This window comes from Phyllopteryx taeniolatus, chromosome 4 (genome assembly GCF_024500385.1).
Source record: "Phyllopteryx taeniolatus isolate TA_2022b chromosome 4, UOR_Ptae_1.2, whole genome shotgun sequence".
Lineage (NCBI taxonomy): Eukaryota > Metazoa > Chordata > Actinopteri > Syngnathiformes > Syngnathidae > Phyllopteryx > Phyllopteryx taeniolatus.
The window spans coordinates 33,494,937-33,520,462 of record NC_084505.1 but is presented as its reverse complement, the minus strand read 5'-3'; the positions used below and the strand labels follow the sequence as shown (position 1 = coordinate 33,520,462).

The 25,526-nt window shown below is 44.6% G+C and overlaps 1 protein-coding gene across 3 annotated transcripts in view; it reads right to left on the bottom strand.

Moving 5' to 3' along the window:
- Window positions 1-25,526, bottom strand: part of vps37c (VPS37C subunit of ESCRT-I) — a 153,955-nt gene that overhangs the window by 49,087 nt on the left and 79,342 nt on the right. For all 3 annotated transcript variants that reach the window (XM_061771916.1, XM_061771915.1, XM_061771917.1), the window contains exon 4: window positions 19,099-19,181. In XM_061771916.1, the coding sequence (XP_061627900.1) occupies window positions 19,099-19,181 (83 nt within the window). The remainder of the gene's footprint in view (window positions 1-19,098; window positions 19,182-25,526) is intronic.

Below are 25,526 nucleotides of genomic sequence, written 5' to 3'. Positions count from 1 at the left end.
TAATGTGATTAGTGGCTATGCCCCACAGGTAGGATGTGACCTAGAGGTGAAAGAGAAATTCTGGAAGGAGCTAGATGATGTAGTTCTGAGCATCCCAGACAGAGAGAGAGTCGTAATTGGTGCAGATTGTAATGGACATGTTGGTGAAGGTAATAAGGGTGATGAAGAAGTGATGGGTAAGTACGGTATCCAGGAAAGGAACTTGGAGGGACAGATGGTGGTAGACTTTGCAACAAGGATGCAAATGGCTGTAGTGAACACTTTTTTCCAGAAGAGGCACGAACATAGGGTGACCTACAAGAGCGGAGGTAGAAGCACACAGGTGGATTACATCTTGTGCAGACGATGTAATCTGAAGGAGGTTACCAACTGTAAGGTAGTGGTAGGGGAGAGTGTGGCTAGACAGCATAGGATGGTGGTGTGTAAAATGACTCTGGTGGTGGGGAGGAAAATTAGGAAGACAAAGGCAGAGAAGAGAACCATGTGGTGGAAGCTGAGACAGGACGAGTGTTGTGCAGCTTTTCGGGAAGAGGTGATACAGGCTCTCGGTGGACGGGAAGAGCTTCCAGAAGGCTGGACCACTGCAGCCAAGGTGATCAGAGAAGCAGGCAGGAGAGTACTTGGTGTATCTTCTGGCAGGAAAGGAGAGAAGGAGACTTGGTGGTGGAACCTCACAGTACAGGAAATCATACAAGGAAAACGGTTAGCTAAGAAGAAGTGGGACACTGAGAGGACCGAGGAGAGGCGAAAGGAATACATTGAGATGCGACACAGGGCAAAGGTAGAGGTGGCAAAGGCAAAACAAGAGGCATATGATGACATGTATGGCAGGTTGGACACTAAAGAAGGAGAAAAGGATCTATACAGGCTGGCTAGACAGAGGGATAGAGATGGGAAGGATGTGCAGCAGGTTAGGGTGATTAAGGATAGAGATGGAAATATGTTGACTGGTGCCAGCAGTGTGCTAGGTAGATGGAAAGAATACTTCGAGGAGTTGATGAATGAGGAAAATGATAGAGAAGGGAGAGTAGAAGAGGCAAGTGTGGTGGACCAGGAAGTGGCAATGATTAGTAAGGGGGAAGTTAGAAAGGCATTAAAGAGAATGAAAAATGGAAAGGCAGTTGGTCCTGATGACATTCCTGTGGAGGTATGGAAGCATCTAGGAGAGGTGGCTGTGGAGTTTTTGACCAGCTTGTTCAATAGAATTCTAGTGCGTGAGAAGATGCCTGAGGAATGGAGGAAAAGTGTACTGGTGCCCATTTTTAAGAACAAAGGTGATGTGCAGAGCTGTGGCAACTATAGAGGAATAAAGTTGATGAGCCACACAATGAAGTTATGGGAAAGAGTAGTGGAGGCTAGACTCAGGACAGAAGTGAGTATTTGCGAGCAACAGTATGGTTTCATGCCTAGAAAGAGTACCACAGATGCATTATTTGCCTTGAGGATGTTGATGGAAAAGTACAGAGAAGGTCAGAAGGAGCTACATTGTGTCTTTGTAGATCTAGAGAAAGCCTATGACAGAGTACCCAGAGAGGAACTGTGGTACTGCATGCGGAAGTCTGGAGTGGCAGAGAAGTATGTTAGAATAATACAGGACATGTACGAGGGCTAGCAGAACAGCGGTGAGGTGTGCTGTCGGTGTGACAGAAGAATTTAAGGTGGACGTGGGACTGCATCAGGGATCAGCCCTGAGCCCCTTCCTTTTTGCAGTGGTGATGGATAGGCTGACAGATGAGGTTAGACTGGAATCCCCGTGGACCATGATGTTTGCAGATGACATTGTGATCTGCAGTGAAAGCAGGGAGCAGCTGGAGGAACAGTTAGAAAGATGGAGGCATGCACTGGAAAGAAGAGGAATGAAGATTAGCCGAAGTAAAACAGAATATATGTGCATGAATGAGAGGGGTGGTGGGGGAAGAATGAGGCTACAGGGAGAAGAGATGGCAAGGGTAGAGGACTTTAAATACTTGGGGTCAACCGTCCAGAGCAATGGTGAGTGTGGTCAGGAAGTGAAGAAACGGGTCCAAGCAGGTTGGAACGGGTGGAGGAAGGTGTGAGGTGTGTTATGTGACAGAAGAGTCTCTGCTAGGATGAAGGGCAAAGTTTATAAAACAGTGGTGAGGCCAGCCATGATGTATGGATTAGAGACAGTGGCACTGAAGAGAAAACAGGAAGCAGAGCTGGAGGTGGCGGAAATGAAGATGTTGAGGTTCGCTCTCGGAGTGACCAGGTTGGATAAAATTAGAAATGAGCTCATCAGAGGGACAGCCAAGGTTCGATGTTTTGGAGACAAAGTTAGAGAGAGCAGACTTCAATGGTTTGGACACGTCCAGAGGAGAGAGAGTGAGTATATTGGTAGAAGGATGATGAGGATGGAGCTGCCAGGCAAGAGAGCTAGAGGAAGACCAAAGAGAAGGTTGATGGATGTCGTGAGGGAAGACATGATGGCAGTTGGTGTTCGAGAGGAGGATGCAGGAGATAGGCTCTCATGGAAAAGGATGACGCGCTGTGGCGACCCCTAACGGGACAAGCCGAAAGGAAAAGAAGAAGATTGAGAGTGTGCATCCTTGTCTACTTCCGCTTTGTAAAGTGAAACTCTGATGTGACTCCATTTGTGGCGACTGCTTTGGATGAGTTGTATAATGTTGCGATCCAGTGAACATATAAATCACCGAAGTACTGCAACTAGAAAAGACCAGTTAACTTTGTCAAAAGATTTTTCTGCATCTAGCAAAAAGACAATTGTTTTTAGATTGTTACGCTGAAACATTCTTATTAGGTTTATCAGTCGCCTGACATTGTGGGTGGAGCTCCGTCTTTTAATAAAACCTTTTTGGTCACAATGTATTATCAACGAGAGAATGTTTTCCTTGTCCGTTGTCTAAAGCCTTATTTTGATGTTTTGTGATATTAATTAGTGACAGCGGTCGGTAATTAGCTGGATTAGTGGGGTCTTTCCCAGGTTTCAGTAGTAGTTTTATTGCTCTGAACAACCTTAACGAAAGGAACTATATGACCCACAATCCTTTACGGGATCAATATTTAAAGCAACAGACCCCTGACGAGGTTTACAGACTTCCTGAAGATGCACAAGTGTCAAGCTATCCATCCATCCATTTTCTTCCGTTTATCCGAGGTCGCGTCACGGGGGGAGTAGCGTTAGCAGGGAAGCCCAGACTTCCCTTTCCCGAGCCACTTCCTCCAGCTCTTCCGGGGGGATCCCGAGGCGTTCCCAGGCCAGCCGAGAAACCAGCGTGTCCAGGGTCGTCCCCGGGGTCTCATCCCAGTGGGACATGCCCGGAACACCTCATCAGGAAGGCGTCCACGAGGCATGCTAATCAGATCCCTGAGCCACCTCATCTGACTCCTCTCAATGTGGAGGAGCAGCGGCTCTACTCTGAGCCCCTCCCGGATGTCCAAGCTTTTCACCAAATCTCTAAGGGAGAGCCCGGACACCGTGCGGAGGAAACTCATTTCGGCTGCTTGTATGCGGGATCTTGTTCTTTCGGTTACAACCCACAGGTCGTGACCATAGGTGAGGGTAGGAAAGGTAAATTGAGAGGTTCGTCTTTCGGCTTAGGTCCTTCACCACAATTGACCGATACAAAGTTGGCATCACCGATCCGCCTGTCAATCTCCCGTTCCATTCTTCCCTCACTCGTGAACAAGACCCCAAGATACTTGAACTCCTCCACTTGGGGCAGGATATCATCCCTGACCTGGAGAGGGATGAGACCTTTTCCGACTGACGACCATGGTCTCAGATTTGGACTTGCTGATTCTCTTCCCAGCCGCTTCACACTCGGCTGCGAACCGCTCCAGTGAGAGTTGGAGATCACAGCTTGGTGAAGTCAACAGAACCACATTATCTGCAAAAAGCAAAGATGCAATACTGAGGCCACCAAACCGGACCCCCTCTACGCCGCACCTGGGCGTAGAAATTCTGTCCATAAAAATTCTGAACAGAATCGGTGACAAAGGGCAGCCTTGACGGAGTCCAACCCTCACCGGAAACGAGTCCAACTTACTGCCAGCAATGCGGACTCTAACACTGGTCGTACAGGGACCGAACAGCCTGTATCAGGGGGTTCGGTACCCCATACTCCTGAAAAAAAACCCACAGGACTCCACGAGGGACACGGTCCAACGCCTTCTCCAAGTCCACTAAGCATTAGACTGGTTGGGCAAACTACCATGCCACCTCGAGAACCCTGCCGAGGGTGTAGAGCTGGTCCACTGTTCCACAGCCAGGACGAAAACCACACTGCTCCTCCTGAATCTGAGATTCGACTTCCCGACGGACCCTCCTCTCCAGCACCCCTGAATAGACCTGACCAGGGAGGTTGAGAAGAGTGATCCCCCTGTCGTTGGAACACACCAGCCCCCGTTGTTAAAAAGGGGGACCACCACCCCAGTCTGCCAATCCAGAGGCACTGTCCCCAATGTCCATGAGATGTTGCTGAGGTGTGTCAACCAGGACAGCGCCACAACATCCAGAGCCTTTAGGAACTCTGGTCGAATCTCATCCACACCTAGGGCCTAGCCACCGAGGAGCTTTTTAACCACATCGGGCCTGCCTGGACAATGGACCTGGTCGGACCATCGGAGCCAACTCACCACGAGGTGGTGATCAGTTGACAGATCCGCTCCGCAATAAATATACCCATACCTTCTTGGCGCCTCTCACCTTGGGCAACTCCAGAGTGGAAGAGAGTCCAACCCCTCTCAAGAGGACTGGTGCCAGAGCCCAAGCCGTGTGTGGAGGTGGGCCCAACTATATCTAGTCGGAACTTCCCAACCTCACACACCAACTCGGGCTCCTTCCTGCCAGAGACGTGACATTCCAGGTCCCTAGAGCCAACTACTGTCGCCGGGGATCAGATCGCCAAAGTCTCAGCCTTCGGCCACTGCCCAGCTCCCACTGAAACCGACCCCTTGGCCCGTGTCAAGCTAGGGAGTAATGTAGTGACTGTGGCTCGGTAGTCACTCCAAGCCCCCCACCAACAACTTGATAAACTGCAGTCTCCCTGCGACCCTGCTGTGCGAGACGGCCACTAAAGGACGCCTGCTCGACCTTAACCTAATTAGCAGCTTCCCGTCAAATCTGGATTCCCATCTTCAAAGACATCTTTCCTTCTTTTGAAGATAGTGACCAAAAGGTTGGGGGATCCTCTCTCCAATAAGACCAAGCTTGGACAGATCGACAACGGAACGCAAATACAGCAATTAACTATTTGCTTAATATTAAAACATGCACCCAAAGGCCCACTGTGAACAATTGCTGCGATACAGGCGACACCCGCTGGTGTTGGAGACTTACTGCAATGTGGACTTCCATTCGGGGTGTCGTTAACTGAAGATAAAATGTCCGTTTTGATATTTCACAAACTCTGCAGAAATATTCCATATGTATGCCTTGATGTCTGTGTCATTTCTGTCAACTTTACAGGTCCAGCTGCAAGATGTTGAGAACTGTTTGTCTTGATTTGAAGCCAACCAGTATGAAGTGTTGCATTGAACCATAAGATGTGGATTTGCTAAGACTAAAGTTGAAACAATCATTCTATTTACTTGATCGATGAGTAAGAGTACAAAGTTGGGAGTATTTTATATTAATATGATTTTTACACCCCTCCTTGAGCCGTCACCTTATCATGGTGGAGGGGTTTATGTGTCCCAATGATCCTAGGAGCTAAGTTGTCTGGGGCTTTATGCCCCTGGCAGGGTCACCCATGGCAAACGGGTCCTTGGTGAGGGACCAGACAAAAATAAACTAACAAAAAAAAGCCCTTGTAGTGTTAATACTTAGATTTACTTTTTATGGGAACAGTGTTGTTTTGTTGATCACCTTTTTTTTTTTTTTTTTTTTTTTTTTTTTTTTTTGCCAGTGCATCAAAGTGTTAGTTTTGTTGTGGCAATTGTCACATCTGAGCTGTTCATCACTCAGTTGGGATCTGTAGGATGTTTTGTTGGTGTTCATCACACTAAAAGTCTGTTCACACACATACAGTGGGTACGGAAAGTATTCAGACCTCCTTAAATTTTTCACTCTTTGTTATATTGCAGCCATTTGCTAAAATCATTCAAGTAAATTTTTGTCCTCATTAATGTACACACAGCACCCCATATTGAGACCTTACAGCTTACAGTGCATCTCAGAGCAAATGAAAATCATGAGGTCAAAGGAACTGCCTGAAGAGCTCAGAGACAGAATTGTGGCAAGGCACAGAACTGGCCAAGGTTACAAAAACATTTCTGCTGCACTTAAGGTTCCTAAGAGCACAGTGGCCTCCATAATCCTTAAATGGAAGACGCTTGAGACGACCAAAATCCTTCCTAGAGCTGGCCGTCCGGCCAAACTGAGCAATGGGGGAGAAGAACCTTGGTGAGAGAGGTAAAGAAGAACCCAAATATCACTGTGGCTGAGCTCCAGAGATGCAGTCGGGAATTGGAGAAAGTTCTAGAAAGTCAACCATCACTGCAGTCCTTCACTAGTTGGGGCTTTATGGTAGAGTGGCCCCACGGAAACCTCTCCTCAATGCAAGAAACATGAAAGCCTGCATGGAGTTTGCTAAAAATAAACACCTGAAGGACTCCAAAATGGTGAGAAATAAGATTCTCTGGTCTGATGAGACCAAGATAGAACTTTTTGCCCATAATATTAAGTGGTATGTGTGAAGAAAACCAGGCACTGCTCCTCACCTGTCCAATACAGTCCCAACAGTGAAGCATGGTGGTGGCAGCAACATGCTGTGGTGGTGTTTTTCAGCTGCAGGGACAGGACGACTGCTTGCAATCAAATGAAAGATGAATGAGGCCAAGTACAGGGATATCCTAGACGAAAACCTTCTCCAGAGTGCTCAGGACCTCAGACTGGACAGAAGGTTCACCTTCCAACAGGACAATGACCCTAACCACACAGCTAAAATGATGAAGGAGTAGCTTCAGAACAACTCCGTGACTGTTCTTGAATGGCCCATCCAGAGCCCTGACTTAAACCCAATAGAGCATCTCTGGAGAGACCTGAAAATGGCTGTCCACCAACGTTCACCATCCAACCTGACACAACTGGAGAGGATCTGCAGGGAGGAATGGCAGAGGATCCCCAAATCCAGGTCTGAAAAACTTGTTGAATCATTCCCAAAAAGACTCATGGCTGTATTAGCTCAAAAGGGTGCTTCTACTAAATACTGAGCAAAGGTTCTGAATATTTATGGCTGTGTGATATTTCAGTTTTTCTTTCTTAATAAATCTGCAAAAATGTCAACAATTCACTTTTTCTATCAATATGGGGTGCTGTGTGTACATTAATGAGGAAAAAAATTTACTTAAGTGATTTTAGCAAATGGCTGCAATATAACAAAGAGTGAAAAATTTAAGCGGGTCTGAATACTTGCCGTACCCACTGTATGTAGAACCAAACACCACCAGCATCCTCTGTGCTACCTTGTGGATTTTTGGAAATTTGTCTGCGCTTAATGAAGCTCATCCAGTTTTAGAGTTGAATTCTCTTTTAAGACAGTGTCACAATGGAGATCAATCAGTTCCATCTGCAGCTCCCGTGGCCCTGTTTCAGGGTCTTGTGTGACTGAATCTTGGATGGCAGTTTGTCAGATAAAGGCGTTTTGCTGAGCCTGCAAGCTTGATTTTAACCGCTGAGCCGTAGCCAGGAGTTCCTGCGTTGATTGGCTGTTAGCATAATCAGCACGCTTTGTAGAAAAGTGACGGCTGATGTTATATTCCCCTAAAACCGCAATGGTTTAACAAATTAGACATACAGCCTTTGACCGGACTTCAGTGAAAAGGTATTTAGTAGTCCATTCTATATTAAATATATTCTATATTCACTGTCGACTTTTCTTTTCTTTGGCTCACTCATGGTTGAAGAAGGGTTCAGAGCAGTAGCAGAGTAAAAATAGAACAGCCAAAGTCAAGTCAATGTATCACTGTACCTACTGCGCTACCTGGTGGAACCACTGGGCATTACAGGACAACCTGGTGGAACCACTGGGGATTACAGCACAACCTGGTAACCACTCGGCATTACAGGACAAGGTCAAATGAATGTAGTCATGATTTTGATATGATTTGGGCGATTCTGTACCAATATTTGGTGGGCAGGATTAAATGGTCAACGAGCCGGATGTGGCACACGGGCCGTAGTTTGCCCACCCCTGATAGGCTCTCGCCGGTCAGCGCAACTTTTCTGCATTCCACTGTGTTGGACACCATCGCTGACACCAGCCCCCGCCACCCGGGCGACCTGCTCACTCACATTACCGTTATTGTCATCTGATTAGTGGAAAGCGTCTTCTTTGACCGTCTTGAGAAGCACTATATAAGTTTAATGTATTATTATTATTGTTATTATTACTATTATTATTATGAAATAAAAAGCTTTAATAATCGCATTAGAGACAGAGGGAATGATATGTATGTGTACGTATATACATTTATTATTAATTTACATTTATTTTAAATATGTGTGCTTGTTTTCATGTGCTTGACTGACTCAACATTAGTCTTTAGCTTTAAGAAATGGCTGCTTGTGAAACGAACGAATCACTCATGTCTAATGGATCGCGAACGATATGTTAACTGAACGAATCACTCTTCAGTTCTTCAGTACACCAGTTCACTTAAGTCCCTCCCCTGAACGAATCACTCCAGTTCTCCAGTACACCAGTTCACTTAAAGTGAGCTCCGATTGAAATGACAAATACATTTAATTTTACAACTACTGACCTCTACTACTGAAATACAGTGGTATACGTTTATAATGTATTCCTATAAGTTAAAAAAACTATTTTGTTTCAACCATAATTTGATACACTGTCGCCACCATTATTAGCGTGCGCAAAGCATTGCTAATCAAGCTCTGGCTCGAACTGAAATGGCTGAACAGCGTTCATTGCTGCCAGGGCCTGCTACTGTGGCTACTGCTAAAAACTCCGGGCGTCAGGAACATCCCCATTTGACGTCACTATCCAGAATGCACTGCGATGAAAAAACAATGGCGACCTATGTTGAAATTACGTTTTGTAAAAATATATACATCTCGAAATGATTATCGAAGGTTGTCCATCCATCCATTTTCTACCGCTTATCTGAGGTCGAGTCGCGGGGGCAGTAGCTTTTGCAGGGACGCCCAGACTTACCTCTCCTGAAAATTATATCTTATGTTATTCAAGTCAAATCAGATCATATATACCAAACATGTCATTGCAATCGGAGTTCACTTTAAGTCCCTCCCCTGAACGAATCACTCTTCAGTTCTTCAGTTCTCCAGTACATTCAGTTCACTTAGGTCCCTCCCTGGCCTGCACGGCGCTGCCCGACGCTCGTTGGTCATTCGCCGAAGTGAGTGACAATGCTGGCGAATCGCAAATCACATGGCAGTACATTTAATGAAGTCCCGCACCCGCCTGCACGCTGGCTGCTCATTGGTCATTCGCTGAAGATTCAGAAGTGAGTGACAGTACACTTCAGCAGTTCCGTTTCCGCTCCCAGCCGACTCGCTCGCCTCACGGCAGCGGCCAAGGTAAAAGAATGAATTATTTCATAAACTGATACAGTTCAGTTCACTAAAAAGATTTGCTCTTCTGAACAAAACAACACTAGTGTACTTTGGGTGTTTGTCTTGCTGGAGGACCCATGATCTTCGCCTCAAACCTCAAAGTTTTCTTACAGTGGGTAAGACATTTCGCTCAAGAATCTATTGATGATTTTATTATTTCATGATACCTGTGATACAGTCAAGGTCTACAGGACCAGATGCAGGCCCACAGCATTATTGATCCTCCACCATGCTTGACTCTTGGCTGGATGTCCTTTTCCTTAAAGGCTTCATTGTGCCGTCTGTAAACATACTGTTTGTGTGCAATGCTAAAAAGCTCTATTTTTGTTTCATCTGTCCATAAAAAAATATTCATCATTTGCTATTTTGTTTTGGAAGGAATTCGGTGAGGCCCGGGAGTTACGCAGCCAGCTTGCAAGTAAAAAGTCCTTGATGGAATTCCTTCTCCCGGTTCTTTTAATGTTTGCTGGTAATCTTGTTTCCAAATAACAATCCTGATACATTCAACTTTTCTTTTGAGTATTTTTTTCAACAAACTCAAGAATACAGATTTACAAGGCTATGATCAAGTTGAATCATACGGCGCGCGCTGATCTCTCGTCCTTCTTTCGTGGGATCCGGAGGCCGAGTGGCTCCCCTTTTCACCTAACAGTCAGTTCCCTCAGCAGCTCCTTAGCAAACCGGTTCTCGCCTGCTCTCAGTCTCAATGTTATCAGTATGTCTGTGGTGCATGTGTGTGTATTCGTAACATAGCGTGGTCAGAACAAAAGCTAGTGTGTGTGTCCTAGTGTCCTGGAAGCAGCAGCAGAGAAATATATCGAACACTATCAAACAAGTTCCGTATAGAAAAATATTGCTTCACTTGATAATTTTCTTCATAAGATATTCCACATTTAATACTTAAAACTTCATCACTGGTCAGAGCGGGCCAGCGTCAATATAGGCATGTGGTGGGGAGAGACACTGCGTACTTGCCTGTACAAGACAGTGAATGAATGAATAGATACTGTAGCTAGCTAGCTAGCTAGATTAAATAATAGATAAATAGATAGAGACAGACAGAGAGACCGACAGAAAGAAAGCTACACAGACAGACAGACAGAGAGAGAGAGAGAGAGAGAGAGAGAGCGAGAGCGAGAGAGAGAGAGAGAAAGAGAGATACAGTCAAGCCCGAAATTATTCGTACCCCTGGTAAATTTTGACCAGAGTACTTTTATTCAACCATCATATTTTTTCTTGACTGCAAATGACACAGGCATCTGCCAGAAGATTAAATAGATGTACAAGAGGCATCATTTTGGGGAAAAAAATTTTCATAGCTTTTATTTACGTTTGAACAAAAAGTGGCATGTCCAAAATTATTCATACCCTTAGCAAACTGTCAAAGTCTATGAGAACGGTAAAAGTTCTATACCATTCTAAATCGTTCATCCTGTTCTAAAGCATCCTAATTTCCCTGATTGATTGGAAACAGCTACTTTAATCAATTTAACAAGTGAAGAACAACAACTCTCTGCAGCTGGTTTGTGGACAGTCATGGCAAAGACAAGGGAGGTCACTACGGACCTGCGGCTGCGGATTGTGGCTACTCACAAGTCAGGAAATGTCTCTAAGGCCATAGCTAAATCTTTTCAAGGACCAGTGGTATACAGTCCAAAGTATTATTAAAAAGTACAAGACATTCTGCACTGCGGAAAATCTCAGGGGACGGTGATCAGAATGCCATAAGTGAAACCTGTGCTGGCCAGGAGGATAGTGAGAGGTGTTATCGTTATATTATACATTTATTTTCAATTATTATTTGTCATTCATCCATCCATCCATCCATCCATTTTCTGAGCCGCTTCTCCTCACTAGGGTCGCGGGCGTGCTGGAGCCTATCCCAGCTGTCATCGGGCAGGAGGCGGGGTACACCCTGAACTGGTTGCCAGCCAATCGCAGGGCACATCGAAACAAACAACCATTCGCACTCACAGTCATGCCTACGGGCAATTTAGAGTCTCCAATTAATGCATGTTTTTGGGATGTGGGAGGAAACCGGAGTGCCCGGAGAAAACCCACGCAGGCACGGGGAGAACATGCAAACTCCACACAGGCGGGGACGGGGATTGAACCCCGCACCTCAGAACTGTGAGGCTGACGCTCTAACCAGTCGGCCACCGTGCCGCCTATTTGTCATTCATTCTTATTTAAAGATACATTTTACACTGAAATCTGTTCTATATTTTTTGTGCAATAAAAATATTTTTTCTCTAACGAGGAATAATCGTGATTAATAATAGTGATTCAAATATTGATCAAAATAATTGTGGTTATTATTTTGGCCATAACTGTGCAGCCCTACCACTGACCTTTTTGCCCATTCATCTTTAGCAATCAGCTCCAATACTTTCAGGTTGGAGGGTCTCTCTCATCGCCCTGATCTTTAGCTCCCTCCACAGAGTCACAATTGGATTCAAGTCAGAACTCTGGCTGGGCCACTGTAAAACGATGTTTTTGTCTGCTAACCATTTCTTCACCACTTATGAGTGTATTTTGGGTTGTTGTTGTGCTGAAATGTCAACTGGTGTGCAAGGCAAAGTTTCTCTGCAGACTGCCCGATGCCATTGTTGAGAATCTTCATGTAGTGTTCTTTTTTCATGGTGTACTTTTCTGTAATTAGGTTACCTAGTCCATTGGCTGAAAAACACCCCCAAAGCTTTAGGTTCCCAGCACCATGTGTGAAAGTTGGGATGGTGTTCCTAGGGTTGTAGGAGTCCCCTTTTTTCCACCAAATAAAGGATACATCACTGTGGCCAAACATTTTTTTGTTTCACCTGAACAAAAAACAGGAGACCAGAAATCATTGTCCATATAAACATTTGCAAAGGCCAAGTGGGCTTTCGAATGGCATTTCTGGAGAAGTGGCATCCTCCTTGGTCTGCGTCCATGGAACCCAGCAGTGTGTTGGACTGTCTGCCTTGAGATGTTGCCACCGGCATAGCCCAGATTCAAAAGGGTAGCCTTGGTAGTGATACTTGGATTATTTTTCATCTCTCTCACTATCGTCCTGACCAGCAGAGGTGTCATTTTTGGCTTCTGACGACGTCCTCTGAGATTTTGCCTTGTGTGGAACGTCTTGCATTTTTTGGTAATACTTTGCACTGTAGACCACTGGAAGTTGAAAACATTTCGATATGGCCTTATAGCCCTTTCCTGAATGAGCAGCCACAATGCGCAATGACTGTCCACAAACCAACTGCTGTTTTTCACCTGTTAAGTTCAATACCATTCTAAATAGGTCAAGCTCTTCTAAAGGATCCTAATTTTCATCATTGATTGGGAACATCTATTTTAATCAACAGGTAAAAAAAAAAGCATTTCTCAGTAGTTGGTTTGTGGACAATCATGGCAAAGACAAAGGAGCTCACCCTGTGGCTGTGTATTGTGGATGCTCACAAGTCAGGAAAGGGTTACAAGGCCATATCTAAATATTTTTAGCTCCAGTGGTGACGGTCCAAAGTATTATAAAAAACATACAAGCCGTTCTGAAATGTGGAAAATGTCAGAGGACGTGGTCAGAAGCCAAAAGTGACACCTGTGCTGGCCAGGAGGATAGTGAGAGAGGAGATAAAGAATCGATCACCACCAAGGCCGTCCTGGTGAATCTGGACTCAGCTGGCGGTAAGGTCTCAAGGCAGACAGTCCAATAGATGGGCTCCACGGACGCAGACCAAGTAAAACGTCACTTCTCCCGGAAAGGCATTCGAAAGACTGCTTGGCCTTTGCCAATGAAGGAAAAAAAAAAAAAATGAATGTTAATTTCTGGTCTTCTGTTTTATGGTCAGATGAAACAAAATTTGAATAGTTTGGCCACAATGATGTATCATTTATTTGGTTAAAAAAGGGGACACCATCCCCACTATGAATCATGGGGGTGGGAACCCAACACCTTTGGCAATGTTTTTCAGACAACCAGGGAACCAAATCACAGTCAACAGCACCATGAAAAAAGACCAATACATCAAGATTCTCAACAACAACATTGGGCAGTCTGCAGAGAAAGATAGCTTAAGGCACCAGTGGACATTTCAGCATGACAACCCAAAACACAGAGCAAAAATGATGAAGAAATGGTTAGCGGACAAAAACATGAACGTTTTGCAGTGGCCCAGAGAGAGTCCTGACTTGAATCGAATTGAGATTCTGTTGAGAAAGCTGAAGTACAGGGTGATGGCTAGGTGACCCTCCAACCGGAAAGAGTTGGAGCTCATCGCTAAAGATGGATGGGCAAAAATATCAGTGGAGACATGCAAAAGACTGGTCAGCAATTATAGGAACCGTGTGTTTGCTCGAATAGCTGATAGCTGGTCCATTTATGATTAAGGACGGTATACATTTTGGATATGCCACTTTTTGTTCAAATGTATGTACGGGCTGAGAATTTTTTTCTTTGTTTTTTTTTTCCCCACAGATGCCTCTTGTACATTGTTTAATATGTATCCATCCATCCATTTCCCAGCTATCATCGGGCAGGAGGCGGGGTACACCCTGAACTGGTTGCCAGCCAATCGCAGGGCACATACAAACAAACAACCATTTGCACTCACAGTCACACCTACGGGCAATTTAGAGTCTTCAATTCATGCATGTTTTTGGGATGTGGGAGGAAACCGGAGTGCCCAGAGAAAACCCATGCAGGCACGGGGAGAACATGCAAACTCCACATATTCTGAGCCGGGGATTGAACCGGGGTCCTCAGAACTGTGAGGCTGACGCTCTAACCAGTCGGTCACCGCGCTGCCTGTTGAATATATATATGTATATATATATATATATATATATATATATATATATATATATATATATATACACATATATATATATATATTTATATATATATATATATATATATATACGTATATATATATATATATATATATATATATATATATATACGTATATATATATATATATATACGTATATATGTATATATGTATATATATATATATAGTATAGTACATACATACATACATACATACATACATACAGATACACACAGCAGAAACCTCTTTATTCACTAAGTATGTCAGAGAAACACAAGGAATTTGTCTCCAGTTGCTGGAGCCGCTGTAGTACGACAATAGACAGCCATTTTGACAATAAATACTTTTTAAAAATAAAAACACACTAGGGAGAGTCACTTAGCCTCAAGCAATTTAATGGCAAGAGGGAAGAAGCTGTTGGAATGTCTGCTGGTTTTAGTTTGTATTGACCGAGAACACCAACCTGAGGTAAGCAGCTGGAAGAGGTTGTGATCAAGACAAAAAGACAAAAAATTGCCCGCATGTTGCAATGGAATTGTAGGTTAGGTGTTTAAGAAGTTGATTGAAAGAGGGAAGAAACTGTTGGAATGTCTGCTAGTTCTAGTTTGCATTGATCGATAGTACCTACCTGAGGGAAGGACCCGGAAGAGCTGGTGACCGGGATGTGGAGGGTCCGAGAGGATTTTGCCTGCTCTTGTCTTAGTTCTGGCAGCGTGCAAGTCCTCGAGGGTGGGTAGGGGGGTATCCATGAGTCCTGATTGTCCGTTGCAGTCGGAGCTTGTCCTTTTTCGTGGCAGAAATAGACCAGACTGTGATGGACACAGGACTGATTCGATGACTGCTGTGCAGAACTGCCTCAACAGCTTCTGTGGCAGGCCGTGCTTCCTCAGACGCCGCAGGAACTACATCCTCTGTTGGACCTTTTTGAGTATGGAATTGATGTTGGTCTCCCATTTGAGGACCTGAGAGACTGTAATTCCCAGGAATTTGAAGGTTTTGATGGTTGACATAGGGCAGTTGGACAGGGTGAGGGGCAGCTGTGGCAAAGGATGCATCCTTGGGGCGCTCCGGTGCAAAGATTTCATAACCACATATGTCAGGGCAACAGGCCTTCAGACCCGAGATTGCAGGTTTCTTGGGGACTGGGATGATGGTGGAGTGTTTGAAATGGGATGGTACATCACACAGTTCCAGAGATCTATTGAAGATCTGTGTGAAGACTGGAGCAAGCTGTTCCACTCAGACAATGAGGCACGATGTGGACACAAGGTCTGGGTCCACCGCTGAGTTGATCTTTTGTAGTTTGAAGATGCGTCTCACATCCTGTTCATGAACGTTCTGTTCAATGGAGAAGTCAGAAGTGCAATGGTCGCCTTTGTTACGGCTGGGTGGGTGTGGGGTATGAAAGTGTCCTTTTCAAATCTGCAGTAGAATGTGTTCAAGTCGTCAGCTACTCCTCTGTTGTTCTCCACTTGGGGGGATGGTCGCTTGTAGTAGGTTAGCGATTTTAATTCTCACCAGACTGACTAAGAGTCGTTGGCAGTGAACTGTTTTTCCAGCTTTTCTGCATAAGTTCTCTTTGCGATGTTAATTTCTTTTGTCATCTGATGTCTAGCGTGATAGGACAGGGCTCTGTCCCCACTACGACAGGTGCTCTCTTTAGCATGGCGAAGTTGCTTAGGTTTGGCAGTGAACCACATCTTCCTGTTATTGAACGTGCCGAACGTCTGTTGGTACACACACATCTTCACAGAAACTGATATAGGATGTGACACTGTCCGTATATTCATTCAGGCTGGCAGTTGAAGTTTCAAAGACACTCCAGTCTGTGCAGTCGAAACAGCCTTGAAGTTCTATCTTTGTTCATTGGTCCACTCCACATTTGTTTTCACCATAGGCTTCGCACAATTAAGTTTGTTAAGTGAATTAAGCAGTGATCAGAGAAGCCCAGAGGTGCACTGGGATAGCAAGGTATGCATCATTTCGCGTGGTAAAGCGGGTGGTCTTGAATGCTGTTTTCCCTGGTAGGACAGTCCATATGCTGTTTGTATTTAAGGAGTTGGTGGTTGTGTTTAGCTTTGTTTAAGTCCTCAAGAGGCGGCACATTGGACGGCTGGGGGGCACAAGCCAGTGCAAACTGTAGGCCGTCAGGAAGGGCATCTGGCTTAAAACTTTGACAAACAAATATGATCGTTCATCTAAAGAATTCCATACCGGATTGGTCGTGGCCCGGGTTAACGACGTCTGCCCCCGGCACCGTTAACCTGCAGGGGGCCGGTAAAAATTCAGCTACTGTGGGTCAAAGACGAAGGACAGGTGGAAAGCGGGTTCTTGGACAGAAAGAGAAGAGGAAAGGACAGAGCCGAGAATTTAATGTGGGGACTTGGAATGTTGGGACTATGACAGCAAAAACTCTGGAGTTGGATGACATGATGATTAGGAGAAAGGTTGATATATTGTGTGTCCAGGAGACCAGGTGCAAAGGCAGCAAGGCTAGAAGTTTAGGGGCAGGGTTTAAATTATTTTACCATGGTGTAGATGGGAAGAGAAATGGAGTAGGGGTTAAAGAAAGAGGTATCTAAGAATGTCTTGGAGGTGAAAAGAGTATCAGATCGAGTGATGAGGCCGAAACTTGAAATTGAGGGTGTTATGTATAATGTGATTAGTGGCTATGCCCCACAGGTAGGATGTGACCTCGAGGTGAAAAAGAAATCCTGGAAGGAGCTACACGAAACAGTTCTGAGCATCCCAGACAGAGAGAGTCGTGATTGGTGGAGATTATAATGGACATGTTGGTGAAGGAAACAGGGGTGATGAAGAATTAATGGGTAAGTACGGCATCCAGGAAAGGAACATCGAGGGACAGATGGTGGTAGGCTTTGCAAAAAGGATAGAAATGGCTGTAGTGAACACTTTTTTCAAGAAGGGGCAGGAACATAGTGTGACTTACAAGAGCGGAGGTAGAAGCACGCAGGTGGATTACATGTAATCTGAAGGAGGTTCGGCAATATGTGTTTGTCATTGTTGGAAAAGAAAGCCCTATCTTTCCTTATTTTAAGGAGGAGGAGGTGACGCAGCAGAAAACAAACTAACAAAAAAAAAAAAAAACTAATCTCTGAATTAATCTTATTTATGAGCTTTCTAGTTCCAGGAAGAGCACTTCGAAGTGTATTTCAGCTTTGAAAGGGAGTTGAAAGCCTTCTACGTCTTGGTATATTATTTTTCTATTGGCCTAATGTTTGAAATGTAGGACTGCGTAATTATTATGCCTTCCTCTATTTCTCCCTTGCCCTTTACAGTGCAAGTCCACCAAAATAGCACTCAAAAATCAGTCCACCAGACCCGCTCAGATTGGATAAGCTTTTTGATTTCACCGCCTCACCATTTTGCTATCCGATGACGCGACGCTGAGTGTCAGACGCTCTCTGCATTGAGGCGACGCTCGGCGTCACGTAAAAATGCGCTGACATGTCGAGGGCATCAAATGCTTTGCCAAATACAGTCTGAAAAGGCCTTTATGTTTGAACATGGGTTTCGTTATGGACAGTCCGGGACAAGCACAGACGTCCAATAACAAAGCATTCCCCCCAATCGCCCCCTCCAAGGTCTCACAAGAAGACTGGTACAGGATCCCAACCTGTCTGTTGAGGCGAGCCCGGGTGTCTTGTTGGAAGGTCTAAACCTCACACACCAGCTTGGGCTCTCTCCCTGTTACAGAGGTGATGTTCCCTATCCCTAGAGCTAGCTTCTGTAGCTAGCTCTAGTGGTGATTCCATGGAAAGGGGGTAACACGTTGCCTCTTCAGAATGTGCCCGACCGGGCCCATTGGTGCAGACCCAGCTACCACGCGCTTGCCATCGAGCCCCACCCCCAGGCTCGGTTCCAGAGGAGGACCCCGGTGACCCATCTCCGAGCAAGGGAAAACGTCCAAAAAGGTTTCCCATCACAGGGAGTCTTTGAGCAATGCTTTGTCTGGTCCCTCACCAAGGATCTGTTTGCCATGGGTGACCATGCCAGGAGCATAAAGCCCCAGACAACTTTGAACCTAAGATCATTGGGACACAAACCCCTCCACCACGATAAGGTGATGGCTCAAAGAGGGGATAAATCATTTTAAATTCACGTCCATTTTCACATCCATCAGGAACTCCTCATAACCTCACGACTCATCACACCATGCAAGTTGAAGTGCGAACTATTAAGATAGTGCAGTTATCCCTGCCCTGGAAATCTTTACATAAAAATACATAAAGGTTGTGGCAGTGCATGAACAAAAGGGTTCCACCAAACCAGCCTTTTTCAAACTGATGCTGTTGACTGACATTTTGCAATATTCAAGTGTCTGAAATTATTTCCACAGTGGCTATTCATTTTCACAGAACGGAATTCTTCAAAGTGCAAAGGTGGCACAGCATAGTTGTTGATGTGACGCCCGGCTTGTTCCAATGTAAAGTAATTATGGTTTATAGAAACCTATTTATTTACATTCTCTTTTCTAATGTTTTTATACATTACCGTGCTATTTTATTTAATTTTTTTATCAAAAACAAAAAAAATTGTGGTGTTTTTTGCAGGCTGGAACAGATTCATTCAATTCCAAATTATTTCAATGGGGAATACTGATTTAACATACAGGAAAAGTAAATTGAGTTTTGTGCTTGGTCACGGAACACATAAGTCAAGGTACCACTGTATTTGAGTAGTATGGCACTGACCTCTGACTCAGCTTCTGCTTTTTTGACCGCTGTCTGTAGTCTGGAGAACAATGCTTCTGGAGACACCTGGCCAACTATCCCCTCTGTGCAGGTCATCAAGAAAAAAATGGAGAAATAAAAAGTGAAGAAAAAAATCTGATCGCATCCTAATGGTTAGTACATTTTTAAAAAGCAATGAAAAAGTGTAACGTCACACAGTACACAAGAATTGTTGCGCTCATATGTCTTGGAAATCTAGGTGAAGAGAGGGGCACAGCTGTGAACTGATCACCACCTGGTGGTGTGTTGGCTCTGTTGGTGGGAGAAAAATCTGGTCTGACCTGGCAGGGCCAAACGTATTGGGTCTCGTATCACTAATAAATGCTTTGAAATGTTCTCACTTTGCATCCACAAAGTTACCATCAGATTCATGAGACGTGCACACCGGCCAATTTTTCTTTGCACCTATGTTAATTGTTGGATCTATCTCACCCAACATCTATAAAAATAGACACAAAAAGAATGAAGACGCTGGTTTCTTTTGCTCATGAGGAGGGCGTATGGGAGATTGTTCAGATTACAGCCTCTCATCACGCTCTAAATCTCTCCCATCGCTCCTGTATTTATTTGAAATAGGGAGGTTTCTGAGTTACAAGACATAACATACTAAGATACAAGACAACACACTAAGGGGAGGGTTTCAAGGTGAAGACATGAGACCAACACCGGCCACGTCCTTGGTCAAGGCGCCCTTCTATCGGATGATTCCTGCTGAGTCATCTTCTTGAAGGCGAGACATCTTCCTTTCTCAAAATCGTCCATAATAATAATGCAAGCTAAGCAAATAAATGATAACTTCTACAATATATTTAACATAATGAATCAGAATTTATTCTAAATGACGGGCTCGTGCCCATAGCTTCCTATTTACATAAACTGCGCCCCTATTTCCCTTTAAAAGGGTGTCTGTCTGACACATCGGCCAATGGGCGGAGGTTTTTTCCCCCCCACAAGAAGTGGCTGATCCAAAACTTTCTAACTTTCGTAATCTTTATCCGAAAAGGTTGGTCATCGGAAAGCTTGCTAAACAAAGAAACCGACAACATACAGCATAATAGTCATGCTAATCATTTATAATTAATTTAAAAGTTAAATTACAGAATGTGGCACAAAACAACCATACAAAGGAATGAGCAAATACTGCATACGATACAGGAATACATACAGCACAGCAAAGAGGCATTTTTAGTTGGTAAGATTCAAGCCTTGAAAGCGAAAGGAAAAAAAGAAAGCGAAAGGAAATATACAAGTCTTATATCCCGACCGTAGTGCGTCATAATTCATGCCAGCGGTGGTGTATGTGTGACAAGATCAATATACATCACATCTCTACATGCAGAATCGCGGAAAAATATATTAATCAGATTGTCGTAGGTATTAGAAAGAATACTGAATCCCTGTGCATGCAGACTACCGGCGAGGGACATGCATAAATGCACATATCCAACTATACAAGGCAGTGCTTGAACGGGATGAGGGTAAAATTGACGAGAAGTGTCCTTTTAATTATTTAGGACAGTCAACCCATTAGCAAATTTCTGGTTTGAGTTATCATCACCAAAGTTGTTGTTATTGTTTTTTGAATGACTGTTGTTCCAATACATTATGCATCTTGGATAAAAGATGTGTTTTTGGCGTACACTATATTGCCAAGCAGGTTAGAACGGGTGGAGGAAGGTGTCAGGTGTGTTATGTGACAGAAGACTCTCTGCTACGATGAAGGGCAAAGTGTATAAACAGTGGTGAGGCCAGCCATGATGTACGGATTAGAGACGGATTAGAGACAGTGGCACTGAAGAGACGACAGGAACCAGAGCTGGAGGTGGTGGAAATGAAGATGTTGAGGTTCTCTCTAGGAGTGACCAGGTTGGATAGGATTAGAAATGAGCATATCAGAGGGACAACCAAGGTTCGATGTTTTTGAGACAAAGTTAGAGAGAGCGGACTTCGATGGTTTGGATACATCCAGAGGAGAGAGAGAGAGTATATTGGTAAAAGGATGATGTGGATGGAGCTGCCAGGCAAGACAGCGAGAGGAAGACCAAGAGAAGGTTGATAGATGACGTGAGGGAAGACATGAGGGCAGTTGGTGTTAGAGAAGAGGATGCAGGAGATAGGCTTACATGGAAAAGGATGACACGCTGTGGCGACCCCTAGCGGGACAAGCCGAAAGAAAAAGAAGATTCGCTCACCCATTCAACTAATCGGAATCAGGTGTTATATCTTCCATTGCCATAGGTATATAAAATCAAGCACCGAGGCATACAGACTGTTTTTACAAACATTTGTGAAAGAATGGGTCGCTCTCAGGAGCTCAGTCAATTCCAGTGTGGAACTGTGATAGGATGCCACCTGTGCAAGAAGTCGAGTCGTGAAATTTACTCACTCTCAAATATTCCAGTTGACTCAGATGGATTATAAGAACATGGAAGCATTTGGGAATGACAGTAACCCAGCCTTGTGGCTTACAGACCACTGGTTAAAGTCTCCCAACCAGTTAGGAAACAGGTACGAGTGTGGCCAGAAGGGTCCCTTGAGGCACTTAAAGACTGTTTGGCCACGACAGACGGGACCATGTTCAAACAGGCTGCCACTTACAACTCCATCAAAGACCTTCAGGAGTACACAGAGACTTTTATTGCCTACATCAGCAAGTGCATGGATGATATCACCACCACTAAATCCATCACTGTCCATGCCAATCTGAAGGTTCGCAACGCGGCTTTTAGGTCTGGGGATGAGGAGGGCCAGAGGACAGCCTGGGCCAATCTGTCCTGTAGCATCAGGGAGGCCAAGAGAGAGTACTCCAGGAAGATCGCCCACCGCTTCAGTGACAGCAGTGACACCAGGAGTCTGTGGTGAGGTATTCAGACCATTACGGACTATAAACCGAAAACTATATAGAGTTGTGAATCAGAGGTGATACACTTAGCGACGGCATAGCAAAGCAAATGTCTGTGTCTTGTTGAAGATAGTTTATTGTGTTAATCCGTTTAGAGTCTGCGTGTGACTCTGGAGTTAACGTCTACCACGGCGCGGAGCGGCGGTAGTGCGAGGCTGGGGTCTTTTGCGTGTCATGTCCGCTACAATCGGAACCTCTCTTCCCTCCCTGCAGGACATTTACAGCACCCGCCTCACCCACAAAGCCCTCCGCATAGCGGGGTATGCCACCCATCCGTCACACAGCCTCTTCAGTCTGCTGCCATCAGGGAGGAGACTGCGGAGTCTGCGGGCCAGGACTAGCTGACTCAAAGACAGTTTTATTCATCAGGCTGTCAGGAACCTGAACTCTCTGCCTGCTCTGCCCCCTCTACCTCTTCTGTTCTCTGCCCCCCTGATCTCTGTGACACCCCGCAAACATGTAGATGCACACACACACACACATCAGACTCAGTCAGGGTTGCTCCAGCCACTTTAGCAGCATTGGGGTTTTCTCATATAATTTATTAATGCCAAAACCTTGTGGACGGCCTTCCCACAAGAGTTGAAGCTGTTATAGCTGCAAAGGGTGGCCCGACATCATATTGAACCCTATGAATTAGGAATGGTATGTCACTTAAGTTATTATCTGAGTCAAGGCAGGTGGGCGAATACGTTTGGCCAGACCTCAAACGATATTTTGCGGCCCCCACCTTGGCATCAAAATGCATTGATAGTGCGGCCCGTCCGTGTTTCTCACACGCACTTTTTTGCTGAGCCGTTGCGTCAATCATTGACCTGGGCGTTTTACTGTATGTAGTTCACGTATTTTGTCACTTATGGGCTTCCGTAGCTTAGTCTTGCGAGTTGCGACAGCTTCCGGTGGTGTTTGCTGGCAAGTTTTAGTGACACGAATTCAAAACTTAACTTAGATGCAAATTTATTCCTAAGTGACAGTCATGGCTTTCTCAAAACCTGACGTGACGACAAGGGTTAGCGATGAACACAGTCAAGTTCAGGACAAGTGGGAAAGGAATATTTTTTTGTTGAGCACAGGGGCACCCCGACGTGTCTCAAATGCACGGAAAAAGTTGCGGTGCAGAAGGAATACAACATCAAACGTCATTACTGGACGAGACATGCAAAGGAGTATGTGAAGTATTTGGGAGACAAAAAAAATGTCTACTGAGGAGACAAGATTTTTTTTATTGTAAAGGCAGGAAAGCCGTTCAAAGAAAGATAGTTTATTAAAAATTGCATTTTACAGGCTGCTGGTATAGTCTGTCCAGAAAAGAAGAGGCAGTTTAGCAACATCAGCCTTTTAACCAACACAGTGGCTGAGCGCATTTCTGACCTCTTAGGTAACATTATACAATCAACTGCGTGAGAAAGCCAAACTTATTCTACTATTCAGTTGCTCTTGATGAGAGAGCATAGACATCACTGACTACACAGCTTGCAATTATACGTCCGTGGTGTTGATAATTTTGAAGTGATGGAGGCGTTGTTGACAGTTACTTCAATGCATGGCCAGACAACCGCTCAGGAGTTATTCCGCAAGCTGTGTGATGCAATTGTGGATGCTGGTTTATCATGGAAGAGGTATGCTGGAATAACAACCGATGGCACGCCATCAATGACGGGGAGGAAAATGGACTGGTGGCGCTAGTTAAAAAAACTAAACAAAAAAAACGAAGAGGAGGGTGTGGAGTAGGTCATTGTTCAGCAGGCTCTCTGCAGCAAATGCCGAAAGTTTGACAATGTGATGTCTGTCATTTTGAAACACGTCAACCATATCAGATCGAGGGGCTTCCACCGACAGTTCTGCGTCTTTTTGGCGGAAATAGAGTGAGCATAAGAAGATGTGCTCTACTTCACTGAGGTATGTTAGCTCAGCAGGGGACACATCTTGAAGAGGTTTTCTGAGTTGAGAGCAGAAGTGAAAGCCTTCATGGAGAAGGATGGGATGGCTGTTTCTGTGGTAAGTGATCCCAAATGGCTCTTGCACTTAGCTATTCTTGTTGACATTACACAGGAGCTGAATACACTTAACAAGTTACAAAGCCAGGGGCAGCTAGTCAGTGTTGCTTATGACAACTTTCAGCACATTTTCTACCAAACTTGTGTTATGGAAAGCCCAGCTCTCTCAAAAAATATATGCCATTACACTGTATGCAAGGCACTCATGGATGTCGGCACACCATTCAATGGTAAGTATGCCGATTCCATTGGAAAGCTACAGGAGGAATTTGATTACAGGCTTGCAGAGTTCAATGTTTGAAAAGTTTAGAAACTGTTTTTTTCTTTGTTTTTAAATGCTTTCAATCATGTAAAGCACATTGCGTTACCGTGTGTAAGAAATGTGCTATATAAATGAATTAGCTTTGCTTCAAGACAAAGAGACACTGTTCCAATTTTTGCAGACCCCTTCTCCTTCAATGTGCAGGATGACCCTCCTGTGCTTCAAATTGAGCTCATTGCAGTGCAATTCTGATTTCAAAGCCAAGTTCAGTCAGGTGAGTGGAAAAGCAAATGAGCTTGGACAATTTGTAAGAGAATCGCACCTTCCCTGAGCTTACCAGGATGTTTGAGCAGACCATGTGCCTTTTTGGGAACACATACTGTATGTGTGAAAAGCTCTTCCCCACCATCAACTTGAATAAGTCAAAGCACAGGTCCACACTGACTGACAATCATCAAGCCATACTGAGGGTCTCAACTGAATTGTCCTTCAAGCCAAATATAGCTCAGCTGTGGAAAAGGAAGGATTGCCACGACTCTGGCACCAAGGGGTAGGCATTAGGATCCCATGTTCTGAAGAACCGTTCATGTTCTGAAGAATCATTCATGTTCAGAAAAACGGTTCATGTTCTGAGGAACCGTTAATGTTCAGAAAAAAATGTTAGTTCTGTAGAACCGTTCATGTTCAGAAAAAAACTTTCATGTTCTTAACTGTCATAGATGGACTGAGAATATTGGATCCATCATGCTTTTTTTTTTTTTTTTTTTTTTTTAAATACTTGAAACTTTTTATTATTATTATTATTATTTTTTTAATGGAATATTTGATGCAGTCCAGCCTCACCCAGACTCTACCCCCAGGGGCCCCCTGGTAAGTTGAGTTTGAGACCCCTGCTTTTGGGAGTATAGTGTATTTTCGCATTATTTTTGCGTAAGCAAGGTCTGAGGATGTTCTAAATTTGTTCACAGAGTACAACTAAAAACAAGTACCAACATTGATAAATCACAGGGTTGTGCGTCAAACGTGCGTACGCACGATTTAAGCACAAATCTGTTCGTACGCATGGTTAGTGAATGAGGCACATTGTGAGGGTCTGCTGGGAATGTCTGGCAAAGTCCTCTGCCAAAAAGAGTTTTCACTCCGACCTCCGTCAGAATTTCGACCACGCCCCGGGTAAGGTGCGGGACATTGAGTGCGAGTGGGCCATGTTCCATTGTTGAGGCATTCA